General features: G+C 36.7%; 1 protein-coding gene across 1 annotated transcript in view; it reads right to left on the minus strand.

Moving 5' to 3' along the window:
* Window positions 1-16,478, minus strand: part of ttc6 (tetratricopeptide repeat domain 6) — a 46,334-nt gene that overhangs the window by 23,674 nt on the left and 6,182 nt on the right. The window contains 14 exon segments of the mRNA XM_052153937.1: window positions 102-213; window positions 420-540; window positions 4,452-4,621; window positions 4,772-4,908; window positions 5,551-5,726; window positions 7,037-7,166; window positions 7,643-8,105; window positions 8,335-8,705; window positions 9,869-9,964; window positions 10,209-10,289; window positions 10,776-10,880; window positions 12,055-12,214; window positions 12,376-12,555; window positions 15,241-15,371. Coding sequence (XP_052009897.1) covers window positions 102-213; window positions 420-540; window positions 4,452-4,621; window positions 4,772-4,908; window positions 5,551-5,726; window positions 7,037-7,166; window positions 7,643-8,105; window positions 8,335-8,705; window positions 9,869-9,964; window positions 10,209-10,289; window positions 10,776-10,880; window positions 12,055-12,214; window positions 12,376-12,555; window positions 15,241-15,371 — 2,433 coding nt within the window.

Raw genomic sequence — 16,478 nt, forward strand, 5'->3', positions numbered from 1 at the left:
TTTTTTATTTATTTTTTGAAGTGGCACTCTTGGTCTTCCATATAGCACATCCATCCTCTTACATTGTTGTAAGCTCTGGCCCTGCATATGTAGGCTCTTACGTAGGTTGGATCTGCTTTCAATGCATTACTGAACCGTTTGATGGCTTCATAATTTCGGTCCATTTTCAGCATATTGATCAGCCCCAAACTGACGTGCGCAACAGCTGCAGATCTGTTGTGGTTTTGGAGAGGTGCACATAAAATCAACATTGAGAGATGAGAATGTATTGATTTTAGCTTAGTAACAGCTGCTTGGAGACTTCTTGTCACTTTTAACTATATAGAAATATTTTGAAAAGTGACTTTAAAAGAATTTCAAGCTTCAATAATCTTCATTATGGTGTGCTTGTGCATCAAAAAAGAAATGAAGGGCATTACCTGTCAAGTTTGATCACAGCTTCAAAGTCAGCCATAGCCTGTCGCCAGCGCCGGAGCTCAGTGTAGATCATACCGCGGTGCAGGAAAGCACTCAGATTTTCAACACTGTTGTTGATGAGAACTACAACACACACATAAAAAAAAAACATCTTTTTTGTTTTTGTTTCTAGTTTCTACATATTTTTATAGACCGCTTATAACCGTATTTTTCAAAAGTTTGATAATCTTTGTAGATTTATGCTTGAAATAAGACAGCACAATTTGGCAATGACAATGGGGTGAGAAAAATAATCATAAGACATACTGTAAGTTCACCCAAAAATGAAAATGTACTCATCTTCATGTTGTTCAAACACATTTGACGTATTATCTTCCATAGAACACAATTGGAGAGGTTAGACAGAATGTCAGGGAATGACGACCCATGTCATCATTCAGTTGAATTAAGTATATTGTATAAAAAGAATACAGTTAAGTCAATGGTGACTGAGGATGAGTGAATGTTGGCACAGATTTCATTTTTGGGTAAACTATGTAAACAAGGGGTAAACAAGTCTCTATCTATGATAATACTCCAACAAGTATTATTACATGCAATTTTGCTTCTCAAGAACATTTATCTTGTTTTAAGGATGTTTGGGGTGTTCTTTAACTTCAGGAACATTCATGTCCCAGGGAAACTGTTCACCAGGACATTTTATGTATAGATTTGAATGTTTTCCTCTTGTCCCAGACCCAGACTTGCAATATTTAAGTATGAAAATCCATTATAAAAAAATATATTGTATGGTTAAAACTATAACAATCTAAACAAATGGTGAAATATGGTGAAGGAAAAAAAGGAGGTATATAGATATATTATAAATTAAAATATGCAGGATATTGTGTAATTAACCATTTCTGGAAAAAAAGGAAAAAGAAGATTACAAAACAAGAAAAGCACAGATCATAAAGCTGTCATTATTGTTCCTCTAATATTTATAAATCTGACCAATGATCAAATTAATCTTGCTTATTGGAAAGTTCATAGGTTAACTTTTCATGAGGAAGAGAATATGGTGTCTGATGAAGCCACATTTGAAGAGTTGGAACATCCACATATTTCCACAGGAGGATGATACATTTTCTTACATAATGAAAAATTATATTCAATCATCTTCCTGTTTATCCTAACTTAAATCATGTTTTAAAATTAACAAATGGGTGCCACCATATTCATTTAATTAATTACAAAACAAAAATTTTATTTAAAAAAAAAAAAGATTTTGAAATTGATGACTTGGACTGAATAATTAAGAAAAGCAGCCAATAAGTGCCCAACATAGATGGGAACTCCTTCAATACTGTTTAAAAAGCATCCCAGGGTGAAACCTCAAGAAGCTGGTTGAGAAAATGTTCTAGGCAAAGGGTGACTGCTTTGAAGATGCTAAAATATAACACAGTTTTGATTTATTTTTGTCACAACATAATTCCCATAGTTCCATTTATGTTATTCCATAGTTTTGATGACTTTAATATTTTTCTATAATGTGAAAAAAAAAAAAAAAAAAAGTGAGAGTAAGTGACCCTAAACTTTTGAATGGTAGTGTACAAAGTAGAACAACTATTGAGAGGGCAAAACATTTTTTTTACGAGACTTTGCTTTCTAGAAATCCACAGTATTAATTATGCCCAAAGTTGAAGAAACACCCTTTAAGAACACTCATGGAGAACATTATATTTTTTGCAATCTGTCTTCAACAGCAAACGATTTTACTACTCCTCTCTGGCAAATTTCCAAAGGCATTTGGTCTCTTAGGATCTCCAGTCTACCACTTTCATTATCTTTAAAGCACCAGCCAATAATCTTTAGTGTATCCGTGTGTTTTCATGGTATGTGCTCCTAAGCCTCAGACTTTACTGGTGAATCTGTTCAGTTTGCAGTAGCCAAAACTGACAATGATTTTTGCAAGCTTCTGAGATCAAAGCAGCAGACAGCAGTTCCCCAATTCATATAAGATAAGACTGGATGGCTCTTTTTTTGTTTTGTTTTAGGAGCGACATGAAGATCTTTTTATGTCCTGATTCAACAGATCTATAAACTCCATCTGATGATAAAATGTTTCGATAGTGGCTTTAATGAAGGGGTCCTTAATTCTGTGCAAAACTGTTTTATGTAACAATTTAGATCAAAGACAAGAGGATATGCCATAGAAAAAAATATATTTTTCTTTATAACAAAGCTACCTCCCCAGTCCACCACATTTATGGCAACTATTCTGCACAAATGTATAATTCAGAAATCCTCATGGCTATTACGTCACAACCATAAACAAATTAACATGTGATATATCATATACAGTATATATAAACACCAATTCAATATTCAGCGACTTAGCCTAACCTGATGTGTGATAATATGCACAATGCCATCACACAAAGATAGTCAATCGTAACAGCGATTTACATATAGAGGACTTAGAGGTACAGCAGCATAAAAAAAAATGAAAACACCTGCTTGATTATACAATTTTAGAAAGAGGGTGGAAAATGCTCATCTAAAACCAATTACAAAAGTTTCAGATAATGGAAGAATCTGGTGAGAAATGCTTGAGTTCATATTTTAATTGCAGACATTGGAACGGTATCTCAGCCAAATTGAGAACAGTTTGAGACATTGTATCTCCTCTGCAGCTCTATTTTTTCCCTATTTTTTTCCCCCATGGGGCTTTTTGAAAAATTCTCATGTTTAATTCTTATGTTTTTAAAGATGCACTCAGTAATTTTTTTCATGAGGACTCTACTCAGATCAGTAACTTTATAAAAGCTGTTTTATTCTACACGGGGCAGGGGTGCCCTCATGGGGGCTGCCATTTTAGAATCACATGGCCAGCTGAAAACTACTTGCTTAATCTCCTGAAACCCCAGCTATTAGGCGGTGTGCATTTTCCGTTTCTCTTTTGTATTTGTAACTGGAAGCACCCAATAAACAAGCAAAAAATATATACAATTCCTAAAAATGTACGTCCACATATGTGGACAGTGGGGTCAAGTTATGAAACTTTAAGTAATACCAAGCTATAGAGAGTCTGATTATTTTAATCAAATAGTTTACTATGTGTCCAGGAGTGTTGGTTATTCATGTTTTTGAGATATTAAATCCATTACAGCTGATTTTCTACAAAGCAGAATAAACAATTCTTATTAAATTAAAGGCAAGCATCATCAAATCACTGCCAACCGTGTTAAAATAAAATTTTGCATTATAAAATTATGAATCTATGTACTGATTATCATAGTCCCATGTTTCCCAAACATGTTGAGTGGTCCAAACATCATCTTCACCTGAAACTGAAGTTTTGGTCGGATTTTAAGGGTGAGTACACTTAGCTGCATATTGCCATAGGATGCACTGATGCTCCCTTGCTCCCTATTTAACCTCCAGTGTGCTGTCTGTCTACACTGGTCTCAGAACAGTTAGAAATGCAACTTATTTTCATCCTAACTCCATATGAAGCCTTTGAAAGCTTCATTTTTCAGCTTTCACATGAATACATTTATTCTCAATGTGAAAATGCACAGTAAATATATAGGAATGTATTTACTAATGTGAATGAATAGAACCGTATTGTACAATGATAACAAAATAAAACAATAACAAAACTTATATTAAAATGAAGCAAATTGACCCACAGATGTGTTGATTGTGTAAATGCAACATCCACACATGTGGACGCAGGGTCGCACGATGGTAATCTCAGTAACCGTCTTATTATAGGACACTTTCACTCTTGGATTAAATTAATCATGGCTGATTGTGAATAGTGAATTTCTACAATAGCATCCGTAACTGAAAACTATTGATTTTTAATGATGCTCCATCACACCACTGTGGATGAATCCATGGATTCTAAAATATTGTTTCTCATCCTACTTTCTCAACAGCATGTCACTCTTCACCAACATATTGGCAATGAATCTTAATGAAAGAAGAGCCATTGTAAAAAATGGGCATCCTTGTGTGTTACAGCATATCAAGCATGTGTGTGTTACCAGATGTGCTGAGGTCTTTTAAGGCAATATCAGGCATTATCTTCCTCAGCAAACAGCCTCTGTGGTAAAATGCCAACCAGTCACTGGGATCCAAGTGCACAGCCAAAGAAAAGTCCTCAATAGCCTTCTCAAACTGACCCAGCTTAGAATAGATCCTTCCTCTGTATGTCCTACAGTAATATACAGTGTAAAAAAACACATTTATTGAAATTGCTTTATCAAGGAGTAAGTACTTGTAAATATATTTAGTGGAAATCAAACACTAAAAAGTAAAAGTTAAAGTAAGTCTAACTCTCTCTTGATTTCATATTAACATTGACCTAGCACTGGCATTCACAGGTTGTTGCTTCAGCAGTAAGGAGAAGTCTTCCAGGGCCACCATCCATTTGGAGCTGTTGAAATGGTGTTTTCCATGGATTAGCATCGCATCTGTCCTTGTAGAGTCAATGGTGAATGTCTGGTGGTGAAAAAGTAGGCTTAACATTTTCCATGTCTATTATAAGTGAGGAATACAACAAATGTGCAACAGTTTTCTATAATAAGCTACTTGTTGACAGCTTATTATTGACTTATGTTTATATTTAGATATATTTAGCCTGCCAACTGTGTTCTGCTTAGTCACGCTCTGAAACACTAAATTATTCTGTCCAATAAAACTACTGCAAATCTGTTTTACTGAATGGTTGGTCAAAGTGTGCAAAAATAACAGCTTGCAAACACTATTTCTGAAAAACTATTTTGGTTTTTGTAAACATTTCATATTTTAAAGGGGTTATATCATGCATTTTTGTCCATCACTTTTGCAGATTGGTTTCAAAATGGACTGGGGAGAGTTTTGCATTGTGGAAGTTACAGAATGTTTTCATAGTAAAAATAATTATTTTATCTAAAAAGTTCAAGCAAAATTTGATTGATATGACCCCTTTAAGAAATTGATGATTATGCCGAATAATGTTCACGATTCAAAATCGAACTGCCGGTAGCACTTTAATAGTTCCATAGTGGATTGTGACTGGTCTTTATAACCCATCTTTATTGCTAGTGTGGTATTTCCTTTAGGGAATGTAAATCAAGTTATATTTTTCCATATAAGTCTCACTTTGGCATAGTCTTCCATGGCCAGCAGTATCTTGCCCCTCATCTCATTCATCTGTGCCCTCTTAAAGTAGATCTCTGCTTCATCTGGCTTGACTTCAATGGCTAGGGTGTAGTTGATTATGGCCAATGTGGTTTCCCCTCTTTGTTTGTATATTTCTGCTCTAGACATAAATGCATCTGGAACACAGTTGGCAACAGTCATGAGCTTCAACACTTCGAAGATCTTTCTTGCTTGACTCTATAAAACTATTTCTGATACGTTAACCTGAATAGGAAAAATTAAATAAAAATGGTTGCGTATTGTAAGTAAACTTAGTTTAGAATTAGTATGGAAACATATTATACACATTAAATCCACTTATAATGTTATATAACGAACCGTTCACCCAAGAATGAAAAGTCTCTCATCATATACTCACCCTCATGCCAACCCAGATGTATGACTTTCTTTCTTCTGCAGAACACAAATAAAGATTTTTAGAAGACTATATATGTTCTGTAGGTCCGCACAAAGCAAGAGAATGGTGACCAATGCTTTGAAGCTCCCAAAAGCACATAAAGGCAGCATAAAATAATCCATTCAACTCCAGTGGTTTAGTTTATGTCTTCTAAAACTATCCAATCGGTTTTAGGTGAGAACCGACCAAAATATAACTTCTTTTTTTACTGTACATCTTGCCATTGCAGTCTCTAGGCACAACCATGATTTCAAGCTCGATTACACGTCCTAGTGCTTGATGCATGCACAGAGCACCAGATGGTGCAAGGAAGTGTAATCTATCTTAAAATCATGATTGATTAAACTACTGGAGTCTTCTGGATTATTTTGTGCTTTTTGGAGCTTCAAAGTTTTGGTCACCAGCATTAAATGGTTATTCTTCTAAAAATCTTTGTTTCTTTTCTGCAGAAGAAAGAATCTCATACACATCTTGGATGGAATGAAGGTGATTAAATGATGACAGAATTTTCATTTTTGGGTGAACTATTCCTAGCTCTAGATTCTGTCCACTAAAACGAATCATTATTTATTTTGAGCCTTTCAATTGTACTGTACCTTTAAGAGCTCAATATTAAATTGATGTCTGTTCTGATTGGCTAACCTCTGTAGACTGGTGTAATTTACTGTTGTTCCACAGGGCAGGCCAAGCAACAAAATACAGAATTGAAATCAATTTGTAAACGTGAGTAGTCATGTGTTAAAACGCTCATGGTTGTGATAACAACAATGATTATATCCACCTTTGAAGTGTTATATTCATAAATGGACTGTGTGGAATGGGTTGGAAGCTTTGTGTTCTTAGAATATGTCTACATAACACATCAAACTTTTTCATTTCAAAAGTGCAAGGAAATACTTTTCACCACGAGCCAAATGGGTTGTGTAAAAATAGTGTTTGTCAAATAATAAGTAAGATAGCATACACTAGCACCTTATCATTATCTTGTCATTCCGCTGTCTAATAATGAAAGTGGAGTCATGCACACACCTGCATGCTTCTTGTTGTTCTTAATAATGATGTTGAGATCATCCAGAGCCTTATCAGGGTCATCTCTCAGCAGGTAGATTCTGTGTCTGTGCCAGTAGGCATCCAGTAAATGGGGCTCCAGGGAGATGGCCTTAAAAAATAGAAAAACAACAGATTGATCATTAATACCCAATAAACTAAGCAAAAAATCAGGACACTTAACATTCTGTTCCTGTTTGTAGGATAATCATTTCTGAAATTTGAAAGTATGTTTTCAATGTGGATACTAGGGTGTTCTGGGTTATTTCCAGGTGCTAGATCAGAACTTGGTTGCATACTGGTATATGAAAAAATTGTCTACGCAAGTTAAAAGATCACCCCTAGATGTGTTTAAAGTCACTCCTTTAAAGCAACTTTAAAGATTTTGGCCTGTTTTAACTTCTGCAAGTCTAAAATATTTTCTACTCAATAAGCCATCCAGTTTAAGGTAGCATTAATTAGAAGAAACGGTGAGGGATTAGTTATGCATCAAAGTTTAATATATAGGTTAAGGGGTGTTGAAAAATCCCTAAGCCTAATAGTTGCAACAATAATGCATGCATGTTCAAGCAAGAAAATAAGTCTTACAGCATTCAGATCTTCAAGGGCCAGATTGAGATAACCAAGTTTAATATAAAGCGCTCCACGTCGGCACAGTTTAAAGGCACTTTTTTCCCCATTTTCAGTGATAGTTTGGGTCAGCTTGGCCACTTCATGCTCCAGATCAGCTGTTGTGAGACCTTCATCCAGAACCTCAGACAGATCCACTCTGTCCAGAACCTGGATCTTTTCCTGTGGGTGCTGGTTCTTCAGACCACAGGGAAGAGAGCCTGCACTCTGGAGCTTTTCCAGAGATGGAAAGAGCTTGTCAAACCAGCCATCACATATATCTCTTATCCACTCTCTGGGTGGTGTAGCATCAGATATTCCACCACAATCTGTGGAAAAGCTCTCAAAATCTAGAAGCCCGGGTAGACTGAGGCAGTGGCGTGGTGAAGACAGCTTCTCAGAGGGTTTGGGCTTCCATGGTAGCTGACCCAAAGACTCGCTCCTTTTAGAGAATAAATAGAGAGATAAACACAATCTTAATGGGAACACTTCAACCAGGGTTGCCAGGTCTGTAAGAAAATGAAAGCTAAATGACCAATGAATAAGATTTTGGCCCCTAATAGTTCCTATTATGCATTTATAGATTTCACTTGTGGATCTACTTTTTAATGTAATTAGCAGCATTTTCACATCTACATCATCATGATTTTTAATACAAAAAAGCTCAAAACCTTTTGAGTGTCCGAGGTGGCTCCCTCAGTTTTTTACGGACGTAGGCCATCTTTACAGAAGTGAGTTTCTTTTCTCGCTTGGCATTCCTGCGTTTGGAACGGGACACTCTTGCCCACCCTTTGACTTTAAGTGGGTTCCTCCTATGGTTTGGGGTCTTGAAGGGTCGCACTGATGAATCTGGCCTATCCTGGAGCTCAGCCTGTATGGCATCGGGTGGAGAATCGCTAGCCAGAACGGCACAGATTGAGTGCTGCTGACTCTGCCATCGCACATGCTCCAGCTCTTGAGAGAGACTGGTGAAGTCAGACTGGAGCCGCAGAAAGGGCTCAGGATCTGGGGTTAAGAGTGGAGCAGAGTGGGGCCGTCTGTCCTGAAACCCCACGGGGAGACAGGATATTACAAGAGGTCAAAGTCTGGATGCATGTGGACTGTTGCAATACAGCAGAGCAGCTTGCAAACAAATGTAACAATTATTATTCTATTGTTTTAGTTGTATTATGCAACAATATGCATAAACTCTTAATCAGAGAGAGATTTGCTGGACAACATTGTTTTTTAATTCTGCCCTTATTTAGTAACCCTCTTGTTGTTCCAAACTCGTATGCTGTCATAATTTGCAGTAGAAGACCATGGGGGAGTTTTTTAAGAACCTTCACACAGACTATTTTCTATGTGACCACATCTATAAACCTCCACAAATCACAAATAAAAACACCAAAAAACATGCATATGACATCAATTATTCTGACTTTCCAATATTGTAGCTTTGTGTGAGGGATGATTCTCAGAGGATAACCATTTAAATTTGTATCTGTTCCTCACATAAAGCCATTAATACACCAATCAGCCACAACATTAAAACCACCTGCCTAATATTGTGTAGGCCCACCTCGTGCCACCAAAACAGCACCAACCTGCATCTCAGATATTCTTCACACCACAATTGTACAGAGCAGTTATCTGAGTTACTGTAGACTTTGTCAGATCAAACCAATCTGGCAATTCTCTGTTGACCTCTCTCATAAACAAGACATTTCCGTCCACAGAATTTCTGCTCACTGGATGTTTTTTGTTTATGGCACCATTCTGAGTAAATTCAAGAGACTGTTCATGAATGTTGGAAAATAAACTCCATTAAGATTCTCCACAAATTCCCTATTTGTGACCCATAGAAAAATAACAGCATATTTGTTTAAAACAACATGGGGTGAGAAAATAAAGAGAGAATTTTACGTTTTGGGGGAGCTATTTATCTAAATTTGCTGTTATCCAAGGGTAGAGGCATATGGATGATTTGAAATGAGGGGGGGGGGGGGGGGCATTATAAGCATTATAAGCTACCAAAAGGTGGCTAGAATGAACATAGAAACGTAGAAAATATCATAAGGATGTCCCCCTCTCTGTCGTGGTGTTTTCAGAGTACTGTGTCTAGTGTTAAACTGGAAAAAGTAATAGACAAGGGTATCTAGTAGAAATAATGAATTAATTCTCTCAATAAGCAATAAAAAATATAAAATATACTGTATGCACAACCTGTTCTTTTGCGTTGAACCCACAGGGAGTGATTGAGGCTAATTCCAGTGTTCTCAAGTCTGACAGAGACTTGTTTTTACAAGATGAGACATTTTCCTGTGGACAAGGCCATGTTTTTAGAGAATGTCAAACACAACTGAACTCAAAATCTCTCTTACAAATACAACAGAATGTCATGAATCAAAGCTGCAAACAAACCAATTGTCTTTTCTATTCCTTTCTTGTACTGTACTCTATGTATGTAGACAAATGAACAGGAATTTTGACTACTTTTTCCTTGGTAAACAACAAAGTTTGTTATGACGGATATCCTCTGGAATAAGTCAATTAATTAACTGACCATCGAAGTAACCGGTTCAGCCTCCACCACATTTTGTAGATCTTCCAACAGATTCTCTTTGCACAGGTCAGGCTCAGGTATCTGAGGACATGAAATTAATAAAAATGGAAGTTAGAGCACCAACTACACAGCAGAAAAGTTTATATGATGGAATCTCAGCCTTCAGTTTCATCAAAAGGCAACTTTTCCGTTTAATCAAACTCAAATTAAAGATCATAGATAATATATTAATAACCAAAATTCAAGTGAATTATAGGCATAAATACTGTATGCTAGTCAAGTATCCGTCTTTTTATTTAAACCCTTGTCAAAACCATCTTCAATTGCCTGTTTCTCTATTATTGTGGATTTGCAAGGTAATTGCATTCAAATCAAAATAATAATACTGAAAAACCATGCATCAACAACAGTGTACACACACAGCTGCCTTTGGATTGCAGTATTCCCTGTGGAGAATACAGAGAGGTCTAAAGTGTAAATGCAGGCAGCAGATAGGGGGAGCATGTAGTGGTTTCTTTCTTTAAAGAGTCCCTGCGGGCTGGGAAGGAGGTACAGGTCCATCTGTACCTGGTATTTCGGGAAGAGTTTATCTTTCATAACACGGGGGGCGCAGATGAATTTTGGAGGTGCTGGGTTCCAGAAAATTCTGAACTCGCTGGGACACAATGTTACCTATGAGAATTAAGGAAATAAAATGATAAGGTGAAGAATTAACGTGATAATTATAGGGCTGGCTGTAAAACTTAAGTAACAGTCTGTTTAACAACTAAAGAAAATGTAGAGCAACTTTAGTACTCTGTATTCTGTAGAGTCTAATGCCACCTAGTGACATCATATTACAGTTGCCTGGGACAAATTACCTAAAGACATGCAATGTATGAGGAATTACCATCTATTGGCTTGGACATAATTTTATTTTGGTAGGTTTTAAAAATTTTAATAGAACATAAACTAATGGTTAAAAAGAACAATAAATCATTCCATCAGATTATACTATAATTACTGCCTTAAGTTAATTACTTTAAGTATGGTCACATAGGGTAAACTGGGACACTTTTTGACACTGACATGACAATTTACTCTGAATTCAACCTACTTAAAGGGTAAGCTTTACTTATTCATTTAGCACAGGTAATAAGGGGTGATTCTCAGGAAAGCAGTCAAGAAAATGTCCTGTTCATATTTTACACCAAATCAAAAAGAAACAAACAAAAAAAGAAATTATATTTTGTAAGTCTACATTTAGGACTTTTTTTGCATTGTGACATTATTTTCAGGGAACTTAAGTACATTATACCCCCCAATTTTCATAACTGTAACGCGTCTGGACGCTTCATTTTTACCATTCCCATTAATAATTTCATTATTATTATGATGATTCTCATCATTGTAACACAGTGCTGTAAAAAATCTGCGAAAATCAAAGGCAGTACCAATGGAGTATGAATGTGGCGTAAAATACTTTACAATTGAAATAATGTATTAAAAACTTTTCACATTGCAGTAATGAGAATTAAGAGGTAGAATGTCAGTAATTGTCATGAAAATAATGTCACAATGTAAAAATGTTAATGGCCCAAAAGTGCACAGTAGGCTTCCTTTATATATGCAAAATATAATTTCTTATTTGTTTCTTATGATTTTGAAATAAAATAGGACCAGGGCATTTTCTTGACATGTTTCTTGAGAATCACCCAGAGAATCTAAGGCTTGTTGAACTTGTTGTCCAGCAAAACAGCTATTATTTACTTGTTTTTTTATTAGTCACATTAGTGACTAATTTGTCTAGCGTTAGTCACAGCGTTAGTCACAGCCAGTGAGTGGTAAAACAATAGATCAGTCTTACGGCACGTCCACACATTATAATCCGTGGTCTTTCTACATAGAACTCTGCTATTCTCTGCCAGTCCTCCAGAGAATTTGATGGCTGTACAGGTAATTGAGAAACACTGTCTGTCTGCGCTGAAACTCCAACAGAATCCATGGGAACACCTTCACACACCAGTCTACAACAAGAAACACAGCATTAATGACACTTCACCAGAAAGATCAGTCATGTTGGTGGTGCAAATACAATCCCTCAAAGTGTCTAAGGCATGTAAGGAATAAGATGCAACACATATTAGCTTCCATTTACATAAATACAACAGGGCCAGAGACATTTTACCTCTTTATATCAGGAGTAGAGGTTAGTTGTCCAAGTGCTGTCCTCTGCTTGTTCAATCGTGGAGTTGCAGTGATTACGTTTTGAGTATGGAAGATTTTAGAAGCTAGTTGTAGCTCAACAGGCACAACTTGACTAGCAGGAGTGGTACACAAGTGGTGGATGGTTTTGTAGCCCTCTATGCTGTGCAAATTACAAATAATAAGAGATAAATGTGGTAAATAAGGGGTAATCAACAGCTGTCTGAATAGGTATTGAGGAACCATGCTTTTGCCAAGTAGGACAAAATTCTAGGATGAAAAAAGTGGTTCCTGGATCTATATCTTTTGTTGGTTCTGGAACAACATTGTTTTTAAAGACAAAAGAAACTCCATAATACACGCCCTAACCCCAACCATTAAGAGTGGATGCTGGTAAATTTTGCTTTTACAATCTACAATTCTTGCATACTAGATGAAGGCTTGCTTAGTAAAAAAGCTCCCACAAATGTAAGGCCTAATATCCTGCTTCATGGCATCAGCTTTGGTAACTAAGAAACCAGTTCTTATTCGGTAGTACCAGTTAATTTATTTTATTTAATACTGGAACCAAATTACACTTATCACTTTTGTTTCTGTTTACAGGCCATGTTATTGGCTGTTTTACCGCTGTGATGCACCACCGTGCTAAAATACTTAAATGTTGCACACATACAGCACAACTAATGTAGTCTGATTCTGAAATTTGTTACTCTTATGAGCAGGTTAATTTGAATATACAGAGTGAAACACAGTGCGACCAGTGTAGACCGACTCCCAAAACAAAAGACTTGCATGAGTCAGTTCATTTAAATCTACAGCACAACATATACAGAGCAACCAATGTAATCAGATTCCTCAATAAATCACTCCTATGATCCGTTCATTTGAATCTACAGCGTGAAACATACAGCAGACCAGTGTAGTCTGATTTCTGAATGAATGACTCTTATGAGTCTGTTCTATTGAATCTACAGTGTAAAACATTTAACACGACCAATGTTGTATGATAAAAAAATGAATGACTGTAATGAGCCAGTTGATTTTAATCTACAGCACGAAACACGTCATGTAACAGTCTGATTACAGAACAAATGACTCTTATAAGCCAGTTCATTTGAATCTACAGTGCGAAACATACAGCATGACCAGTGTAGTCTGATTCCTGAATGAATGACTCTTATGAGTCTGTTCATTTGAATCTACAGTTTAAAACATAAAGCAAAACAGCATAGTCTGATTCCCGTAGTCCAATCCTTTGTGTTTTGCTACTGCTACTGGGTCCTTGAATAACGTATAACGTGAAAGTAAGGGCAGCCAGTGGAGATTCTGGTGCCCCCCTAGGGAGTTGGTGCCCTATGCATATATGCATTATGCTTAGTATTCATGAAGGAAGCAACGGTACAGTCTATACCGCAAAACAAACAACACTTCCTACTAAATGAAGGATTTTCTGCTTGATCTTTTTAATGAATCAAAAACGTACTACCGCAAGTCAAACTTTTATCCTGCTCCACTTGAAATGAACTTAGATTTCAGAGTTGTGACTGGATAGATGTTGATGTGACAATCTGTTGTCAAACTTTATGAGTTTTGGTTTATTTAGTGGTCCTTTATAAATATGAATGAATTAATTAAATATATTTATTAAAATATCTGTGTAAAAGCACCATTTGCTAAAATTTGTGATTCTCAACTTTTTGTAAAAAACTGCTGAGGGCAGTTTTTATAGAGACCAGAATTGTTAAGTAGAATTGGAATCGAAAACAGAATTGGAAAATTCCTGACGTTTCCCATCCCTACCCAGTGTTGACAGGCCAAAATATATTCTCATTACTGAAATAATTCTGTGTGACAGTCAATCTTGCATCAGGTTTTATCAGGACCTCCAATGTTCTAGTCCATTTTCTGTAACTGAGGTGTTAACTAAACTTGGATGTAGGCCCTAAACTCGGTCATAAAAATATGAGGACTCCTTCTGTTTGCACAAATCGTCTCAGCCATAACTTCACACCACTGTTTGAACCGTAGACAGCGGGAGAAACAACCTCTGAACTGACTTTGTGTGTGAGCCCTTTGTGTTCCTCAAACTGCAGACAGGCAGGAGAGGGCCCTCCGCCACCCACGTCTCCAATGACAGCGGCAATTTATTGTGTGCGATTTGTTCACTTGGGCCTGTGACAAGCAAGATTTATCACCATGCTCTGACATGGTTAAGCCTCAACGAAAAGACCTGGAAGGTCATGTCAAAGTCATCACTGAAAGGCAACATTCCTAAACTGCGAGTAGGAACCTTCAACCTGCCCTGCTATCCATCTGCCCGTAGGCATGCGGCTCCATATAAACCCTCTCAACTGTGTCCAACAGGAACCTCTCAGTGACCCTTGAGACTGGAAAAAGCTAGTAATTAAATGACCCTTTTTTGAGAGTGTTTTGCTGAGAGGGAGTGGCGCTGGTACAGCTTTGTAGGTAGTAAATCTTGTATTATCAGCTCTCAGGTGAGTGCAGGTGAGGTCGGGAGGAGGTATGTGTGGGTGTGTTGGCTCCAGACAGACCCGCAGCACAGCTGAGTGGCGTAAGTGATGGGTAATTACTCGCCGTGTTACTGCACCTTAAATAGGGTTGAGGGGGTCTGATGACAGCCTTGGACGCCATTCTCAGGTACCATGAAACTAGATGATCATTTGCATTTAAGGCCACCCTCTGAGCCCTTCCGCTATTGTCACATTAAGAGGTTGACAAGTTGATGGAGAGTTGAATGACCAATTATGTCAACACGTAAATTGTTGAACCATATTGTCATATGCATAACATGATGTAAATATCACAAAATGTTTTAGAACTTATTTACTCTTTTTTAGGGGTCCAGGTTGCAAGTAAGGAAAGGCCTTGGAGGGTTTTGGCTTTATGGGATGTCTTCTCTGCTCTCTGAACAGGAGTAAAGCTTCGTCCACGAGCCATTAAGATATCTGCACTAGTAACCTTAAAAATATAAAAGGAGAGAAATAAACACAAATAGGTTTTTAGCTGAAGGATTTAAAGAATTTTAAGGTATCCCTTTTCATAATTTATTGTACCTACCCAAGTTAAAAGAATATTCTGGGTTCAATTCAAGTTGAGTTCAACTGGCAGCATTTGTGGAATAATGTCAATTACAACTTAACTCAATTCTTAAAAAAAAAAAGAAGCAAAAATCAATGTTACAGTGTTGCAGTTACAATGGAAGTAAATGGGGCCACTTTTTGGAGGGTTTAAAGGCAGATATGTGAAGATTGTAATTTTATAAAAGCAATTCTGTCAAAACTTGTGTATTATTTGAGCTGCAAAGTAGTTTAAATAAATGTTTTTGAGGCAGACTACTGTTCAAGGCAGATGGACTTCTAAGCATTTGTTACCGACGTTACGTCGTCATGGCAATAGTAAGTTGTAAGATTGGATATAAAATGGAAATCGGAAATGAGGAAGTTTCAGATCAAACTAAATTTTAATACAGAGTGCCACAGGGATCAGTTTTAGGGTCTCTGCTTTTCTCCTTAGATATGTTTCTCCTATAAGACATTACCAGGAACCATGGAATTCATTTAAACTTTTATGTAGATGATACCCAACTTTATATTTCCTCGAAACCCAATGAAATTTCCCAATTCTCCAATTTAGTGAAATGTATCAAATACTGTACATGAGAGATTGGATGGATAGAAATTTCCTTCTACTTAATTCTGACAAAACAGAGGTTTTAATTAAACAGCTAAAAAATAAGATACTAGATTATAATTTGACTCTCGATGGATGTACTGCTACATCATCTTATACAGTAAAGAACTTGGGCATTATATTTGAAAGAAATCTGTCCTTTAAAACTCACATTTCCTGTATTTCTAGAACAGCATTATTCCACTTCAGATATAGTTACAAAATACGCTTTCTGTTTCAGATGCCGAAAAACGAATGAATGTGTTCATGACCTCAAGACTAGATTATTGTAATGCATTACTGGGTGGATGTCCTGCAGGCTCAAAAGCTCCATTTGGATCAAAATTCAGCAGCTACAGTGCTGACAAGTACCAGGAAACATGATCGTATCAGCCC

The sequence above is a fragment of the Xyrauchen texanus genome, chromosome 22 (genome assembly GCF_025860055.1).
Source record: "Xyrauchen texanus isolate HMW12.3.18 chromosome 22, RBS_HiC_50CHRs, whole genome shotgun sequence".
NCBI lineage: Eukaryota > Metazoa > Chordata > Actinopteri > Cypriniformes > Catostomidae > Xyrauchen > Xyrauchen texanus.